We start from the raw sequence: 13,726 nt of genomic DNA, 5'->3' as shown, positions 1-13,726 counted from the left end.
ATAAGGAATAACTAGATGGGTCCCAATATTGTCTGTAAATGGTTCAACAGTGATGAACAATCACACTGCCAAATCATGTAATTCCACTGAGTGCCAGAAGGTGGCAGCAAAACAACAGGAACTGTCCAAGCTGCCAAACTTAAAACTAACTACACTAAGCAGCTTTCAAAATACTCAGAATGTAATGAGGAAGGAAGTGTAATCAATACACAATCGATGCTGATGTAAATATGTTTACAAGAAAGCCGCACAAGTTTCCTCTGATCATTAAACTGAAAGGTTTTTCTTGTTTTGTTTACATCCTCTCCCACCTGTCTCTGTACTCTTGGAGAAGCCGTGTGCAGCAGAGAAAACAGGTCCTGCATGAGCGTGAGCTGCTGGGCCAGGTACTGGCGGCCGACGTTGGAGCCGCTCAGAGCCAGGACCATGGACAGGAGCTCAAAGCAGTAGGCGTCAGAGGAGGCGTCATCGTCGCTGGGCTGAGAGTTGGCGTTCTCTTTGCTGGAGATGGCGTGTTCCCACTCCTCTCTCACACGCGTTGCCTCCATGCGGATGGCTTGAACGATGTGTGCACAAACCTGAAAATGTCACACCACTGAGGTTAGCTGACGGAAGTAATATTTCCACGAAATGACAACGGAATTTCACTGTTTAACGGTTTAAAGTGAAATTGCTATTGACCTGTTTCTGCAGGTTGGTCAGTTTGCTCCTGCTAAAAATGATTCCCACCATGTGCTCCTTGAGGTCAGCGTCAGAGGGTGCCTGTTCACAGAAATGCAAGATGAGCACGTATAAAACATCAGGTTTGAGGTCACTAAACAAACAGTTAAATAACTAAAGTGCTGACCTTGTCTTCTCCCTCGGGAGATGAAAGCAGGTTTTTCTCCTCCTGCTCTGGAGTTGGCTCTGCATCTCCACAGATTAGTTTTCCAAACACCTACATTTACAAACAAAGTTTAAGAAAGAGAAACGCTTACAAGAGTTTAGAGCTAATTGCAGGTATGTGGAAAAGGCAGATGAGCAGACCTGTGAGGTAATTAAGCGGAAAACTCTGAGAGTCTCAGCTTCACAGTTCTTCTGCTGGGCCATGCTGGCTGAGATTTGTCCGGGTATCTTGATGGCTTCGCCGTCTTTCCAACCGAGGACCTTCACCTGACGTACTCTCAGGGTGTTTTCAGGACCTTTCAATTCCACCTTGATCACATGATGATCCCCTCCAGGAAGCTCACTCGTCACCCAGCCCATGTGACGCGAGTCGAGGTCAGCCTGTGACAGAATCGCAGAAAGGTAGAGAACTGCCATGTTATTTGATGGTTTGTTTCCTACTCCTTATTTCAAAAGGAGAATAATTTAGACGTAAACTGTATATGCAGCCCAGAAAACAAGAGCCATTCACTGTGAAGCAAGTTAAATTATAGATACCTGCTTGATTCTGCAGAGGTCTTCTATTGCTTTTCCACACAGGAATGTCACAGAAGTAACTTTGTTCTGTAAATATAAGGGGAAAAAAGAATTTTACTCAAATCCATCAGGAAATTGTTGCAGAAGCAAGGTTTTAACCACAACGCTTGTTGTGCCGTTGCCTGCTTACCCCAATGTCCCTGGAGTTGTCCACATGAACAGACACCTTAACAGCGTTTATGCCTTTCACACAGCTGATGGTGATGCTCTTGGTTTTGTTTTTGTCTTCATCTCCAGACTCCCAGAAGGTCTCGGTGGAGCCGTCTGTTAGGCTGCCGATCATGGCAGGGCGACTGGATGTCTTGATGTCTACGACACTGGTCAGGTCCTTCAAACAGGTGACCAGGCAGAGATCCTGTACGAGGTACAAACATATTTATCAAGTTAAATCATGACAGATGAGTAAGCTCAGGTGCTGGCTGCTAAATACGCTGTTAACTTTCTTGCCTGGCTCATTGCTTCATATCCGGACTGCACGCTGATGTTGAAGCTTTCCTCACTGTCTCCATCATCTGACTTGGATAGGATATTGTTGATGTGATGGAAAACATTGCTCTGGTGGAGGAACTGGTGGTCGGACTGCTTGAACTTGAGACTCCAGCACCTTAAACAAAGAGTCACAATCATTTATATTACCACAGAAGCTCAGAGCTGCTAAAATTACAAAAGGAGGCACAAAATGGTAAATGGCCTGCATTTGTATAGCGCTTTTCTAGTCCCTAAGGACCCCAAAGCGCTTTACACTACATTCAGTCATTCACCCATTCACACACACATTCACACACTGGCGATGGCAAGCTACATTGTAGCCACAGCTGCCCTGGGGCGCACTGACAGAGGCGAGGCTGCCGGACACTGGCGCCACCGGGCCCTCTGACCACCACCAGTAGGCAAACACGGGGTTAGTATCTTGCCCAAGGATATTTGGCATGCAGCGAGGAGGCAGCCTGGGATCGAACCACCGACCTTCTGATTAGTGGCTGACCTGCTCTGCCACCTGAGCTACAGCCACCCCAAAAGAGAAACTGTACCTGAGTGCCATCTGCTGTAGTGAGCTGCCACTGGGAAGTGACATCATGAGGTCAGAGATGGTCTGAAGGAGGCGGTGGAAGGTGTGGGGCAGAGGATGAGCTGCTTCCCCAGCAATAACAATGTCAGACAGAGGGTGTTCGCAAACGCCAAGGTCTCGCTCCTGTGCAGAGTCGATGTTCATAATTAGAAAGTACAGTAAAGCCACCTTCTTATCACCCTCCGTAACTTTAAACAACTCATTACCTGTTCTAAATTTTCTTTGTTCCCCTTATTCTCATCGTCTTCCTCATCCTCAGGTTCAAATGGCGATGGCGTGAGCGATGCTACAAAATGCCAGAGAATATCATGCAGAGAGGTGGTCTGGATCACATTGCACAGAAGCCAGTTGAATGCCTGACAGGGAAATAAAAAAAATGTATTAGTCTTATTATAATATAGAAATGGGTGTAATATTAAAATACTTGCCTACGAACCCAAGATATTGTAATTAAAACAATAATTAAGGCAAGACTGAGTTGTGTTATTCGGACAACTTTACCTCCATGGCAAACACCCTGCAGGCAGATTTCCTCAGTGCATGCTTCATGGCCACCTCTAGGCCCTCCAGGTCATGGTGCTGGATAACAAAAGCCAGGACGGGCCACTGGAAGTTCCTCTCACCCTTACTGAGGGAGCCATGGGCTGAGATCAGCCGGGATAGCTCAGGGGATGGGTGACGTAACAGGGAAGAGCCAACTTCTGTACAGAAGACAAAGTAGTTTATTTATACACACGGTGCTGTAACTCACTCTGGAAGAACCAATAAGCACTTTTTGAAATGACAAGACGCGATTACCTGCATCACCGCTATGGACCCTGCGTCTGGGCACAGCTTTGACCCGTGCTGGAGAGGGCGAATGTTGCTTGTCATATTCTGATGCGACAACTGAGTAAGACCTCTGAAACACCGTCCGCTTAGCCGTGTCACTGTCTGTGATTGGACTGGTCTCGAGACTAAAAGACACAAACAAACAAATGCTGGTTACCCCTTAAATATTTTTAAGGACATTCAAGTACTTTAAACACAATATCGAAGTGTTGGCTGACAGAACAGTACATGGACATGTTCAGCAGCTGCTGCAGCTGTGGGAGGAAGGGACGCATGAATGTATAGATGTTAACAATAAAAAAAACAAAAACCTTTACACAAACACAAAGCCTTCTTTGTACAATTTAAGATGTGGTTTGCGATGACAGAGGCGGACGTTTTTAATTAAGTGCGCTGGCTGTCAGAATGTGCAGGGGAGAGACAAGCTGGGAACAACTTGTGCAAACAGTGCCTATTGGTACAATTGCATCATCTGTTGGTCAGTTATGAATAACAACGTGGAAACAAATAACCTAACATATAAACCAAAAAAAAGGAAAAAAATCTCTGTAATAAGAAATCAGAGCTGCAATTAACTCTTCTTTTAAATAAAAGAAGTAAAATTGAATTCATTGTCAATTACCTGGGTGGCATTGATTTCATGTTGCTCTCTGGTTCCTCAAACACATTGGGGCAGGCGTCAGGGGTGACTGAAATATAGGGCGCGGGAACAGATGTTGAGCGTAGATACCTCATCTCATCTTGGAAGAGGTTATCATCTTGGTAGGCTCCAAAGTTCTCAGTGTGTTGTCTAAAGGAAGAGTAAGAGACTCAAATCTTTATCAAAACACGTCACTGTAAGGTTTTCTTTTCTATGTCTGAGCTTGTAATTACCTAGCTAGTGTCTGTAGGTAGAGGCAGCCCATTTTATTGGGGAGTTCTTCTGAGACACCCTCCTTCAGGCTGGGGAGGAGGTGGGAATGAAGAGGCCGAGGAGGGTGGTGGCACAGCATGCTCGGTTCAGCTGCACTGCTGAGGGACAGTAGGAACAATGCGTTGGCCCGAATCACCTGGTGGGCCTCCATAGTGGGCAGCGCCCTTGGAGTCTTCACCTGCAGAGGTTTCTTCCTCGACTGCTTCACCTGGAAAACAAAGGAAAACAATGGAGTTTATTTCATGGAAGTCAGCATGATGTCAGAAGCTGATTCAAGGAGGAAGATTTAAAAACAGTACCTTCTCCCGGGCAGCAGTCTGTTTCTCTCTGAGGTATTTCTCCCGACAGCGATCACACACCAGGTACCAGGTGCTGCCTCCTATGCCACCGTCTCCACAGTTTCCAGCCCAACCACCACAGAAGTGGCCAATACTGTTGTAGCCCTGACCCCCTGCATACCGGCCACAGCCTGCCATAATAACACAAAGGAGGGACGTTAAGAAACAGAAAAGACTTACAATTTAAAGTGTGTTACAAGATACCACTGACTGTACCTGGATGAGCCTGCCTCATATGGTACGTGACAGGGTAAGGGTGCGATTCTCCACACAGCTCACAGATGGTGTCTTTCTCTGGTCCACCCATTGCAAGTTGGGCCATCTCTCCAAACAGATTCCCTCTTGGACGCACCTCTGCCTTTTCCCTTTTCTTTTTCTCCTTCTTTGCCTTTTTACTGTCTTTCTCATGCTCTTTCTTTTTTAAGATGGCACTGGATCCCGGACTGGGGAAGATCATGTTCTGAGTTGCTGCCTTGATGGTGGCCATAGAAATGTCCTCCCAGAATGCAACCAAATGCTGCAGTGTTAATGGTAAGATTGATTTTGCCCTCATAGAGGGATGGGAAGTCATTTCATAGGAAATGGACTCTCCTTTTCCATCCTCACACTTCTCTGGCAGCGGAGGTTCCTTCAACATAGACAGCACTTTGTTTTTGTTGATGCTGCCCATTTTGGAGATGTCTGGGCCATGTGGAGCAATATTAAACATGTTAAGTGCAGAGGAAATCTCCAAGGAGTGGCGATTCTTTAATTTGCTCTCCTTCTCCTCAGCGCCCTGTCCTCCCAGGGAGCTGCGAATGGGGGCGTGCTCTTTGGTTAAGTCTGGGTTGAACTTGAGGAAGGAGGAGCAGGCCATGGCATCATGGACAATGCCTTCATGCCACAGGAACGCTGCAAAGACTGCGCGTGCACATTCAGCCACCGAGGGAGACATGGCCTGTTTGGCAGGTTCTGTGATCCTAGTTGTGCTCTCTCCTTTAAACAGAGGCCCGGATTTGTCCTTTTTAGAACGCGTGTGTCGACTGGAGGTTTTGCGGCTGACTTTGGGTGAAGAGCGGCTCTTTAGTTCCTCTTCGACAGGGGCTTTGCCGATGCTGAAGTGCACCTTACACGAGCCTTCTTCAGCATTACGGAGCTCCACATTCTCATCATTGACATCCTCATTGGAGAGGAGCGCGCTAGAGGTGCAGACCTCCACGACTTCACTGTGCAAGTTCTCTTGGGTAACATGTGGTGAGGGAACACGGTTCTCTGCATTGCCGGTCATCCCTTTATTTGGGTCTTTAGGAGACAGTTTAGGTTTGGGGGAGGTAGATCTGCCCCTAAGTGGCTCTGTAAGGGGAATCTTCTTCTTTCTCAGTGTGTCTGGGTCCAGAGTATAAGAGTCTGATTTGGATCTCTCTCTTGGAGGATCGAGCTGGGCTTTGGACGAAGGGCTAACTTTAGGTGGGAGATTCTTGTCATGGTGGGGTGAAGAAGAGTGCTGGGAAGAGTTGCTGGAGGGGCTAGACCTGCCTGACGTGGATATACTTTTTTGTTTGGGAGAGGAAGAGCGAGAGCCAGGATTCGGAGACTCAGACCGGTTTCCTGAAGTTCTACCATCTGCCTTTAGAGCCTGCAGTGTGTTGTGATTGGGCGAGTGGGAGCGGCTGTGCGAGTCAGACCTCAGTTTGGCCGTGTCGGACCGCAGTATAAGGGCCTCGCTAGCTGTCATTCCACCCTCACTTGTTTTGACCCTGCTCTGCTCAGAGGAGCGACTTCCGCGGCTCTCCTGTTTGGCTGAGCGATTCTCCTGACGGTGTTTGGAGGCTGGGGACATCGGCCGTGCACCAGGCATGAGGTTCCCTCGCTCACCTAAACATTAACAGGTGAAACTCAGTTACACCACAAAAAAGGTATCAGTAAGAGTGAAAAACAAAAACGTAATAAGAAAAACAAAGAAAGGTACAGAAAAACTGAATGAAGAGTAAAAGAGAGCTAATGTCAGGAATGTGAAAGAAGTTATGTCTTTTAATGTAAATGGCAGTGAAACATTTTATTAAAACAAACTAGTGACTTATGTGACCATCTAGATCAGGGGTGTCAAACTCATGTCATGGGCCCATGCAGCCCACGTTGATCTTAAACGGGCTGGACCATTTCTGGCAGTGTCAATGTAACTACACATTTAAAATGCCTGAGATATCTTAATATATACGAAAAGGTGCAATTTTCAAACAACATGTCTCGGTTTTTCTAAATGAGAATAGAGTTTGTTCATTTTCTTTAACACTAATTAAAAAAAATTAAATCTACTTACTGTGCACCCATTGTAAAAACTGAATTTAAAAAAAAGTATCCATTACTTAATTACTGTGGCGTAGTATAAACAGCAACAGCTGAATCAATGATTTATCAGTAGGATAACATTGTCCAAAGCCATGCACTGACCCTGATTGCCGTCTTTCCGAGCCAGTTCTGGCCCTAATGTTTGACACCTCTGATCCAGATGTTTTGCAAATGAGACTGTTACTGGATAATGGAAGCACTGATGAAAGATGAATCTCAGCCCAGTTCAGGGACCACTCCTGATAATACTAGAAATAGCCTTGGTATTGACCAGAAACCAAGTAATTATGTACCAACTACAAATATCCAAAAAATGTCTATTCAATGAACAGCTTGAAAATTCCTTTTTTCTAACCGACTTTAAAATCATGTGCAACACTGAATAAGTCTTAAATGCAGTTTTTCCTCAATTTTCTTCCCATTAGACCATAATTTAAAGCTTTGCACTAACATAATCCCCCCCAAAAAAGTTGAGCACAAAGCCCTCGATTCACCACAGAGCAGACTTGAGTTCCTACCAACCATCTGTTCAGTCTGAGGGGAGGCATGATGCATGATGTGATTACCCACCCTTTTGCCTCAGAGCGAGAGATGAGAGAGCAGTACCATGCCCAGCCACGGACACATTGCTTTTGTGCACACGTTCGCGAGAAGCAAGGCTGCATGATGAACCATCTACAGCGGAAAACAGTGGAGCAGGTAAACAAACAAGACATGGAATGCAAGGAGGCCACCGCAGAGAAAAAGAAAGAAGGCATAGAGACAATGGAGTCAAGGAGGTGGAGTAGAAAGTGGCAAAAGGACAACATGTTACAGTGATGAGGGGATCAACAGACAAACTGACTGGCGTGTAGAAACACTTATAGAAGAATAACAGAAAAACAAAGAACCCTGTAAATGTCATGGACAAAGTTGTGCACATGTTTTAGTTAATTTGTGAAATCCTCTCCTCTTTTGGGGCCAACAATACAACCTTTGGTAGGAGGCTTTATACTTGGTTATAAAGCAGGTAGTTTTGTTTTTGTTTTGTTTTTTTTTTGGGGGGGGGGGGGGGGGGGGGGGGTTATATTGATTTTATTTAAAACTGTATTTCCTGGAAAGGCACTGATTGTGAAGATTGGATTGCCCTACGAAAAAGCAAGATTAATAGATTAGTGAGCTATGTCAAGCTCAAAACTGGAGTTTTCAGTATCATGAAAGTGATCCACTTTTTACCTGGCTAAATCACCATGGTAACTTATGCTGAACCTAACCTGGTCCAGACCAGATTATGTTCAGTTTCAAATAAAGTTTGGAAATCAACTGAAAGTGCCATGTTTTAACCAGTTCTTTCATTTTCAGCATGTTTTAAAGTACAAGATTCTCTACTTGGCAAATGCAACTTGTTAGCCTACACCTTATCATCATGAATGAAGCCCAGCCATAAAGTTACAGCACTGTGCAATGCACTGTCTTTGGAAGGTACATGCATTTCCCAAGAGGAAATATTCTTATACAAAACATCCCTTTTTATGTGAAGACGGAACATGAAGCAGAAAATCCAGCATAACAGACGCGTGATAACCATGGTCATGAAACTCATCTCCGACTGGGGTTTTAGGTTTCGTCAAGCCAGCTCACGCAAAGAAAGCTTGACTTTGTTGAACTTCCTTCATAGTACATCCATCTGAGTTGATACAGTGTTTTCAGTAGGGCTGCCACGATTTGTCGACTAGTCACGATTACGTCGACTATCAAAATCGTCGACAACTGATTTAATAGTCGACGTGTCGTTTGAAGCTTTGTAAGATCGCAAAAGACGCAGGAATAAGTAGCAGGATTTAAGAGTGTAATAACGGACTGAAACAGAAGATGGCAGCACAGCATGTACAAGGATGCCAGCTGCCGTTAAACCCCGAAGAAGAAGAAGCAGCTGTGTCCCAGAATTCATAGCGCGGCCCAGCTTAGTTTCCAACAATGGCGGTAGCGAGTTAGTTTTAATATTACTCTTATTATTCTTTCTGGGTCACAAAATAAACGTTTAACATATTTTCAGGCGAGAATGTAGCTGTGTAAACCTCAAATATCTGCTCAGTTTATCAGGACACCACATATTTTCAAAAGCGCTCCGACGTTTTCGGAGACGTCTGTTACCCACTAGCTCGATAGCTAGCCGGGGGCTAGGTCACTAGCGCCGTGAGAACACCGGACTCCCGGCAAATTGTTTTCAAACCCACCGCCGTCTTTCGCGACTCAGGTTAAATATATATGAGTCACTTAGATAAATTAAAAATGTTGTTGTTTGGCTTTTTTTTTTTTTTTTTGTATTTTATTTGTTCCTGAGTAAATCTGTTTGGCTGAGATTAAAGTTATAGTTTTTACACAGCTGAATAAACGTCAAGCAGACAGCTGATTATCAGAAGTGTGAGATGCTGGAGAATATACCCCGGTGTCCTGTTATATTTTAGATAGCAAGGAGTTTATTAAACTTTACCGAAACAATCTGCAAATTTCATTAAAATTGAATAAACTATCATCTTGTCTTTATTTTTAGTTAGCACCTTAAAAGCTTAAAGCTGTAAGCTAATGATAGTTATATAAGAGCAGATGCTGCTGGTGCAATAAGCTGTAGTTTTACGTCCAGTGGATGATGATCTGATTAGTCGACTAATCGCATAAATAATCGGTGACTAGTCCACTATCAAAATAATCATTTGTGGCAGCCCTAGTTTTCAGTAATGTTATTTATTTAGTTTCATTTAGAAAAGGTGGCCACTATAAAATTATTGAAGGTTGGAAGACTGCTAGTATACTAAAACAAGAACATAAATTAAGAAGTTGAGCATTAAAAGAACAAAAACATATCCCTGCTCTCCATGACATCTTCAGGGCTCCGTAACAAATAGATAACAGATTAAAAAAAACAAAACAAACAACAACAAGTACACAGGACGCAGTAGAGCAGAGGAAAAGACCAACAGGGAGAAAGGGTGCTACACAGGCAGAAAATATTAGAGACAAGTGAACTGATTTTGGATGGTGTTACAAGACAGTGTCTTTTGAATTGCAGGGCTTTTAAAATTTTGAATTATCCACTTCAAGCGCAAACTTGGTATACGTAGAATATCATTACTTAATAGCTGATTTTTATTTTATTTTTTTTTGTTTAAGCCGTTCATTGTTTAAAACAAACAAACAAAATCCCCCCCAAACCTAATAATTGCTATAAACAAACAAGTGTTCAGACTTCTGTTTGCATTTTCTGTCACAGCCTGGGCTGTTTGAGGTGAAAGTGAAACAAGCTGTTACTAAAGGATGGAAGATGCAGATTTCATTTCAAAGCAGCAATGAAGCAGATGAAGAACAGGGTAAAAGGCACGCTAAACAAGAGAGCAAGCACAGCAAGCAGAAAATTAAGCAACTTGGCCAATTACTTGAGCGCATGGCAAAAATATCCCGTTGACTTGGATATAGAGTCTATTAATGTTTGAAATCTTGCTTAGAAAACAAGTGAAAGTACCAACTCATGGATTATTTAAAGGTCATGTCACCTGTTTTTTATAAGAAACAAGATTTAAGCATGGAATAGACTTGTCGGCTTGTTAAGGATATTTCTGCACCGTACAACACAACTGTGCCGATATGTGTCACATATCATCCTGTTCTCCCCCAAAAGTACAGATAAATTAAAAACAGATTACAATTCCATGAAACGAAAAGTTGGGAGGAAAAGGATCAAAATCTGTGCTAGCAAGCGCTGTCAGAAAGCTGGACAGACTTACTCAGAAGCTGTGGTTGTGGCTGAGACAGTTGGGAGGGGGATTGTCCAAACACAAATGGGCTGTGGACAAGGGAGGAAGAGGAGGGAGGTTGGGCAGCTTGCTCAAATATGGAGGAGGAGGGAGCTGCTGAGAGGAAGGGCCCAGACTGAATGGAATTCAGTATGGCACTCAACCGGTCACCTGCAAACATGGAGACAGAGGAAGGGGACAAACTAAAGCTTTTACTATGGTTTAAGGATTCTAAATGGGGGATGTAGGTCAGTCACCTATTTTTCTTATCAATCATTTAAATCATCAGCCAGGAGGAGGAGGAGCTATTATGGGCATCCGGAGTCCCAGCAGTCGTGTTCATAGATGGAATTGGGAAACTAGCATGAAGCCTAAGTGGGCTTAATACTATTCTGGATGAACTGAGCACAAAAATTTCTAGTATGGTCCTAGGTTTAAAAAAAATAAATCAAAAAAGACAAGCCAAGAAGTATATAAGGAAGAAACTACAACTCCCAACAAGTTTTTTATTGAAGGGGGAAAAAAATCAAATTGGTTACTTTAAAAATCTGCCCAGTACAGGGTATGTTCTACCAGATAACTCCAGCAACTACAGATGGTTTATTCCTATTAGCAACAACAAATTGTACTTTTTTCACCACAGCACAGCAGCACTTCCTCCCTTTTCCTAACAGTTTATGGAAAATGTATATTGTTCTTTTTATTTTAGGGCTCAGTCTTACAAAAAACCTGCATGTCCTCACAAGAAGTTCCAAGATCATCATCTTGGGAAAATCTCACTGGATAGCTTCTCCTTAGTGAAAGGTTTCACTGCGCACCAAGCTGCAAAACTTGGTCGATACATATTCCCAGAGGTTTTTTTGTAAATGTCTATAAAATACATTGTAAAGTGAGGGATGATAACCATCAGCACACCATTTCTTTTTTTAAGGTTTCTCTGTCCTGCACACTCAGAGCCCACTCACAATGCCGCCTCACAGCATGAAAACTCAAACCCAGAGGTGGCTAGTGATTCAGACTTTCCATTAGATGGCTCAGTGGGGGCTTTCAACTCATGAACGAGTTGTAAAATCGAGGTGGACATGCTTGTATTAGTTGAGTATTTATTCTAGACGTGCATTTCCACGCACATTTTCTATGTTTCAGTAAATATTTTCAGCGCCACTTTATTATTTTTATAATCTGTATTGAATTACAGATTTAACACCGCTTCTACAGGTTGGTTGACTATGTACCTTGTGTAAATGGGAAGGATTTTTCAGGTCAAGGTAAATACAAACATTCACGACAAACTACCATTGATTACCCAAGCCCCTGTTAAAAGGATGCAACTACATCCATTTCTCCACATTACAACCAGTCTTAACTTCATCCAAGTATAACGGTAATCCATAGGCACTCCTTGCCAACAGACATTTAGAGAAGAAAGCTTGACAATGTGTTTACAATCTGCATAGCAAAGGTATTATGCAGGAGCATTAGAGTTGCAGATTTATTGCATCTGACATCTAGACAAGTAAAACAACCTTCAACTTCAGTCATTGTGCATAACATAACCAGAGTTCCATGATTAGCATGACTAAGAATCCTAACGGGGCAACCTCCTTTTTGTGAAAGAGCAAAGCCATTTGAAAAAAAAAACAAAAACCCTGCTACTTTGGTAGCAGAAACACTGACTTTAATTAGGTGATGTTTGCAGTATTTGGCAATATATTGTAGAAAACATTGCAAACAAACATTGAAAACAAAGCCCCTAGTAGCCCAAATGACCAGGGGCACACTGACTGGCCCATGCAAGCAAATTTATGCCTGACAATGCAGAAATATCAGGCATGAAATAACAAAAGGTAGACACAATAAAAAGCATGCACAACAAAAAGAGATGAAAGATGGCGCCCGTGATTTGAAAAGACCGACCGACTCCAACTGCATCACTGAAACTAAGGTCTGATACTAGTATACACTGTGACTGCAAATTTCGGCTTTTTTTGACGTTATAAACAAATTAAATTTGATAAAGCAACATATCTGCATAGCAAAAATGAATTAAATTGTTTCATTTTTATACGCAAAGAGTGGCGTTTGGTGAGTAATGGTTTATTTGAAAGGATTTTAGTGAGAAGAGCAACTAAAAGTCCTGATGCCTTTGTTACAATAAAGTACAAGATAAACAAGAAAAGGAAGCAAAGAGAATTTATATCTTGGAAAGGTGATCTGCACATGATGCATTTTTGTAAAGTTAACTCTACTCCAAGCTGACCTTACCTTTGTTGTTGGAGATGCCATAGTCAAAGCCCTGTGCTCCATTTGAAGTTGAGGCTCTATTGAAGGCCTGCACAGAGAAAGGGCTGGGTGGCGGGGTCTGGTTCCCATGCTCAAGCAATGCTTGCTCTGAAAAAGTCAATTTAATAACATTGTTTCATCATAATCTGGCATTAGGAGGGCTTAAATCTGGGTTAGAAACCGTTTAATCAGCCACGCCACCTACCATCATCGTGGCGAAGGTATTGGTTTCCACCACGGTCTCTGGCCAGTGACCAGGCCTCTCCTTCATCACTCTCACAGAACTCCACTACACTGTTCTTATCCAGCTGTACCCAGGTTCCCTCTGAGTTGACCACCTGATACATAAGCAACACTATTTATCCATGCTCATACATACACACACGCACAAACAGCACATGTGAATCCACTTTCAAAATCAGCTACAGTCAATTTTCTTATTCACCCACCCTACATCCACCGTATCCACCACATACAAAAGGTTCTACGCAAGATCACTGACATGCAAGTATTCATCCCATCTGATTGACACATACAGAATATAGAGCAGCAGATCACAATAAATTAATTTGGTGTATTAGCAGACACAGCTAGACAAAACTGATGAGCTGAAATTAAAAAAATAAATAAATAAATAAAAACAAAACTTACTCTAAGGGCTAGTTTATTGAAAGGTAAATGCATGAAGCTGTGTTTTCTCAACTCCCTGAAATATTATCATTTTGGAAATTCA

The 13,726-nt window shown here is 43.0% G+C and overlaps 1 protein-coding gene across 13 annotated transcripts in view; it reads right to left on the bottom strand.

The window, feature by feature from the left end:
• mycbp2 (MYC binding protein 2) overlaps positions 1 to 13,726 on the bottom strand; it is a 64,063-nt gene that overhangs the window by 8,723 nt on the left and 41,614 nt on the right. For 9 of the 13 annotated variants that reach the window (XM_082508274.1, XM_082508285.1, XM_082508286.1 and 6 more), the window contains 18 exons: positions 13,199 to 13,331; positions 12,976 to 13,101; positions 10,702 to 10,881; positions 4,829 to 6,466; positions 4,574 to 4,743; positions 4,235 to 4,482; positions 3,984 to 4,151; positions 3,329 to 3,486; positions 3,032 to 3,231; positions 2,737 to 2,886; positions 2,493 to 2,653; positions 1,909 to 2,065; positions 1,592 to 1,816; positions 1,423 to 1,488; positions 1,027 to 1,266; positions 848 to 937; positions 682 to 762; positions 312 to 578 (listed from right to left, as the gene is read on the bottom strand). In XM_082508274.1, the coding sequence (XP_082364400.1) occupies positions 312 to 578; positions 682 to 762; positions 848 to 937; positions 1,027 to 1,266; positions 1,423 to 1,488; positions 1,592 to 1,816; positions 1,909 to 2,065; positions 2,493 to 2,653; positions 2,737 to 2,886; positions 3,032 to 3,231; positions 3,329 to 3,486; positions 3,984 to 4,151; positions 4,235 to 4,482; positions 4,574 to 4,743; positions 4,829 to 6,466; positions 10,702 to 10,881; positions 12,976 to 13,101; positions 13,199 to 13,331 (4,458 nt within the window). The remainder of the gene's footprint in view (positions 1 to 311; positions 579 to 681; positions 763 to 847; positions 938 to 1,026; positions 1,267 to 1,422; positions 1,489 to 1,591; positions 1,817 to 1,908; positions 2,066 to 2,492; positions 2,654 to 2,736; positions 2,887 to 3,031; positions 3,232 to 3,328; positions 3,487 to 3,983; positions 4,152 to 4,234; positions 4,483 to 4,573; positions 4,744 to 4,828; positions 6,467 to 10,701; positions 10,882 to 12,975; positions 13,102 to 13,198; positions 13,332 to 13,726) is intronic. The other 4 variants (XM_082508284.1, XM_082508278.1, XM_082508277.1 and 1 more) reach the window with 2 other exon arrangements.

Source organism: Aulonocara stuartgranti (assembly GCF_965226115.1).
Source record: "Aulonocara stuartgranti genome assembly, chromosome: 16".
NCBI classification, from domain to species: domain Eukaryota; kingdom Metazoa; phylum Chordata; class Actinopteri; order Cichliformes; family Cichlidae; genus Aulonocara; species Aulonocara stuartgranti.
Note: the sequence above shows the minus strand (reverse complement) of the source record. Positions and strands in the feature narration are given on the sequence as shown.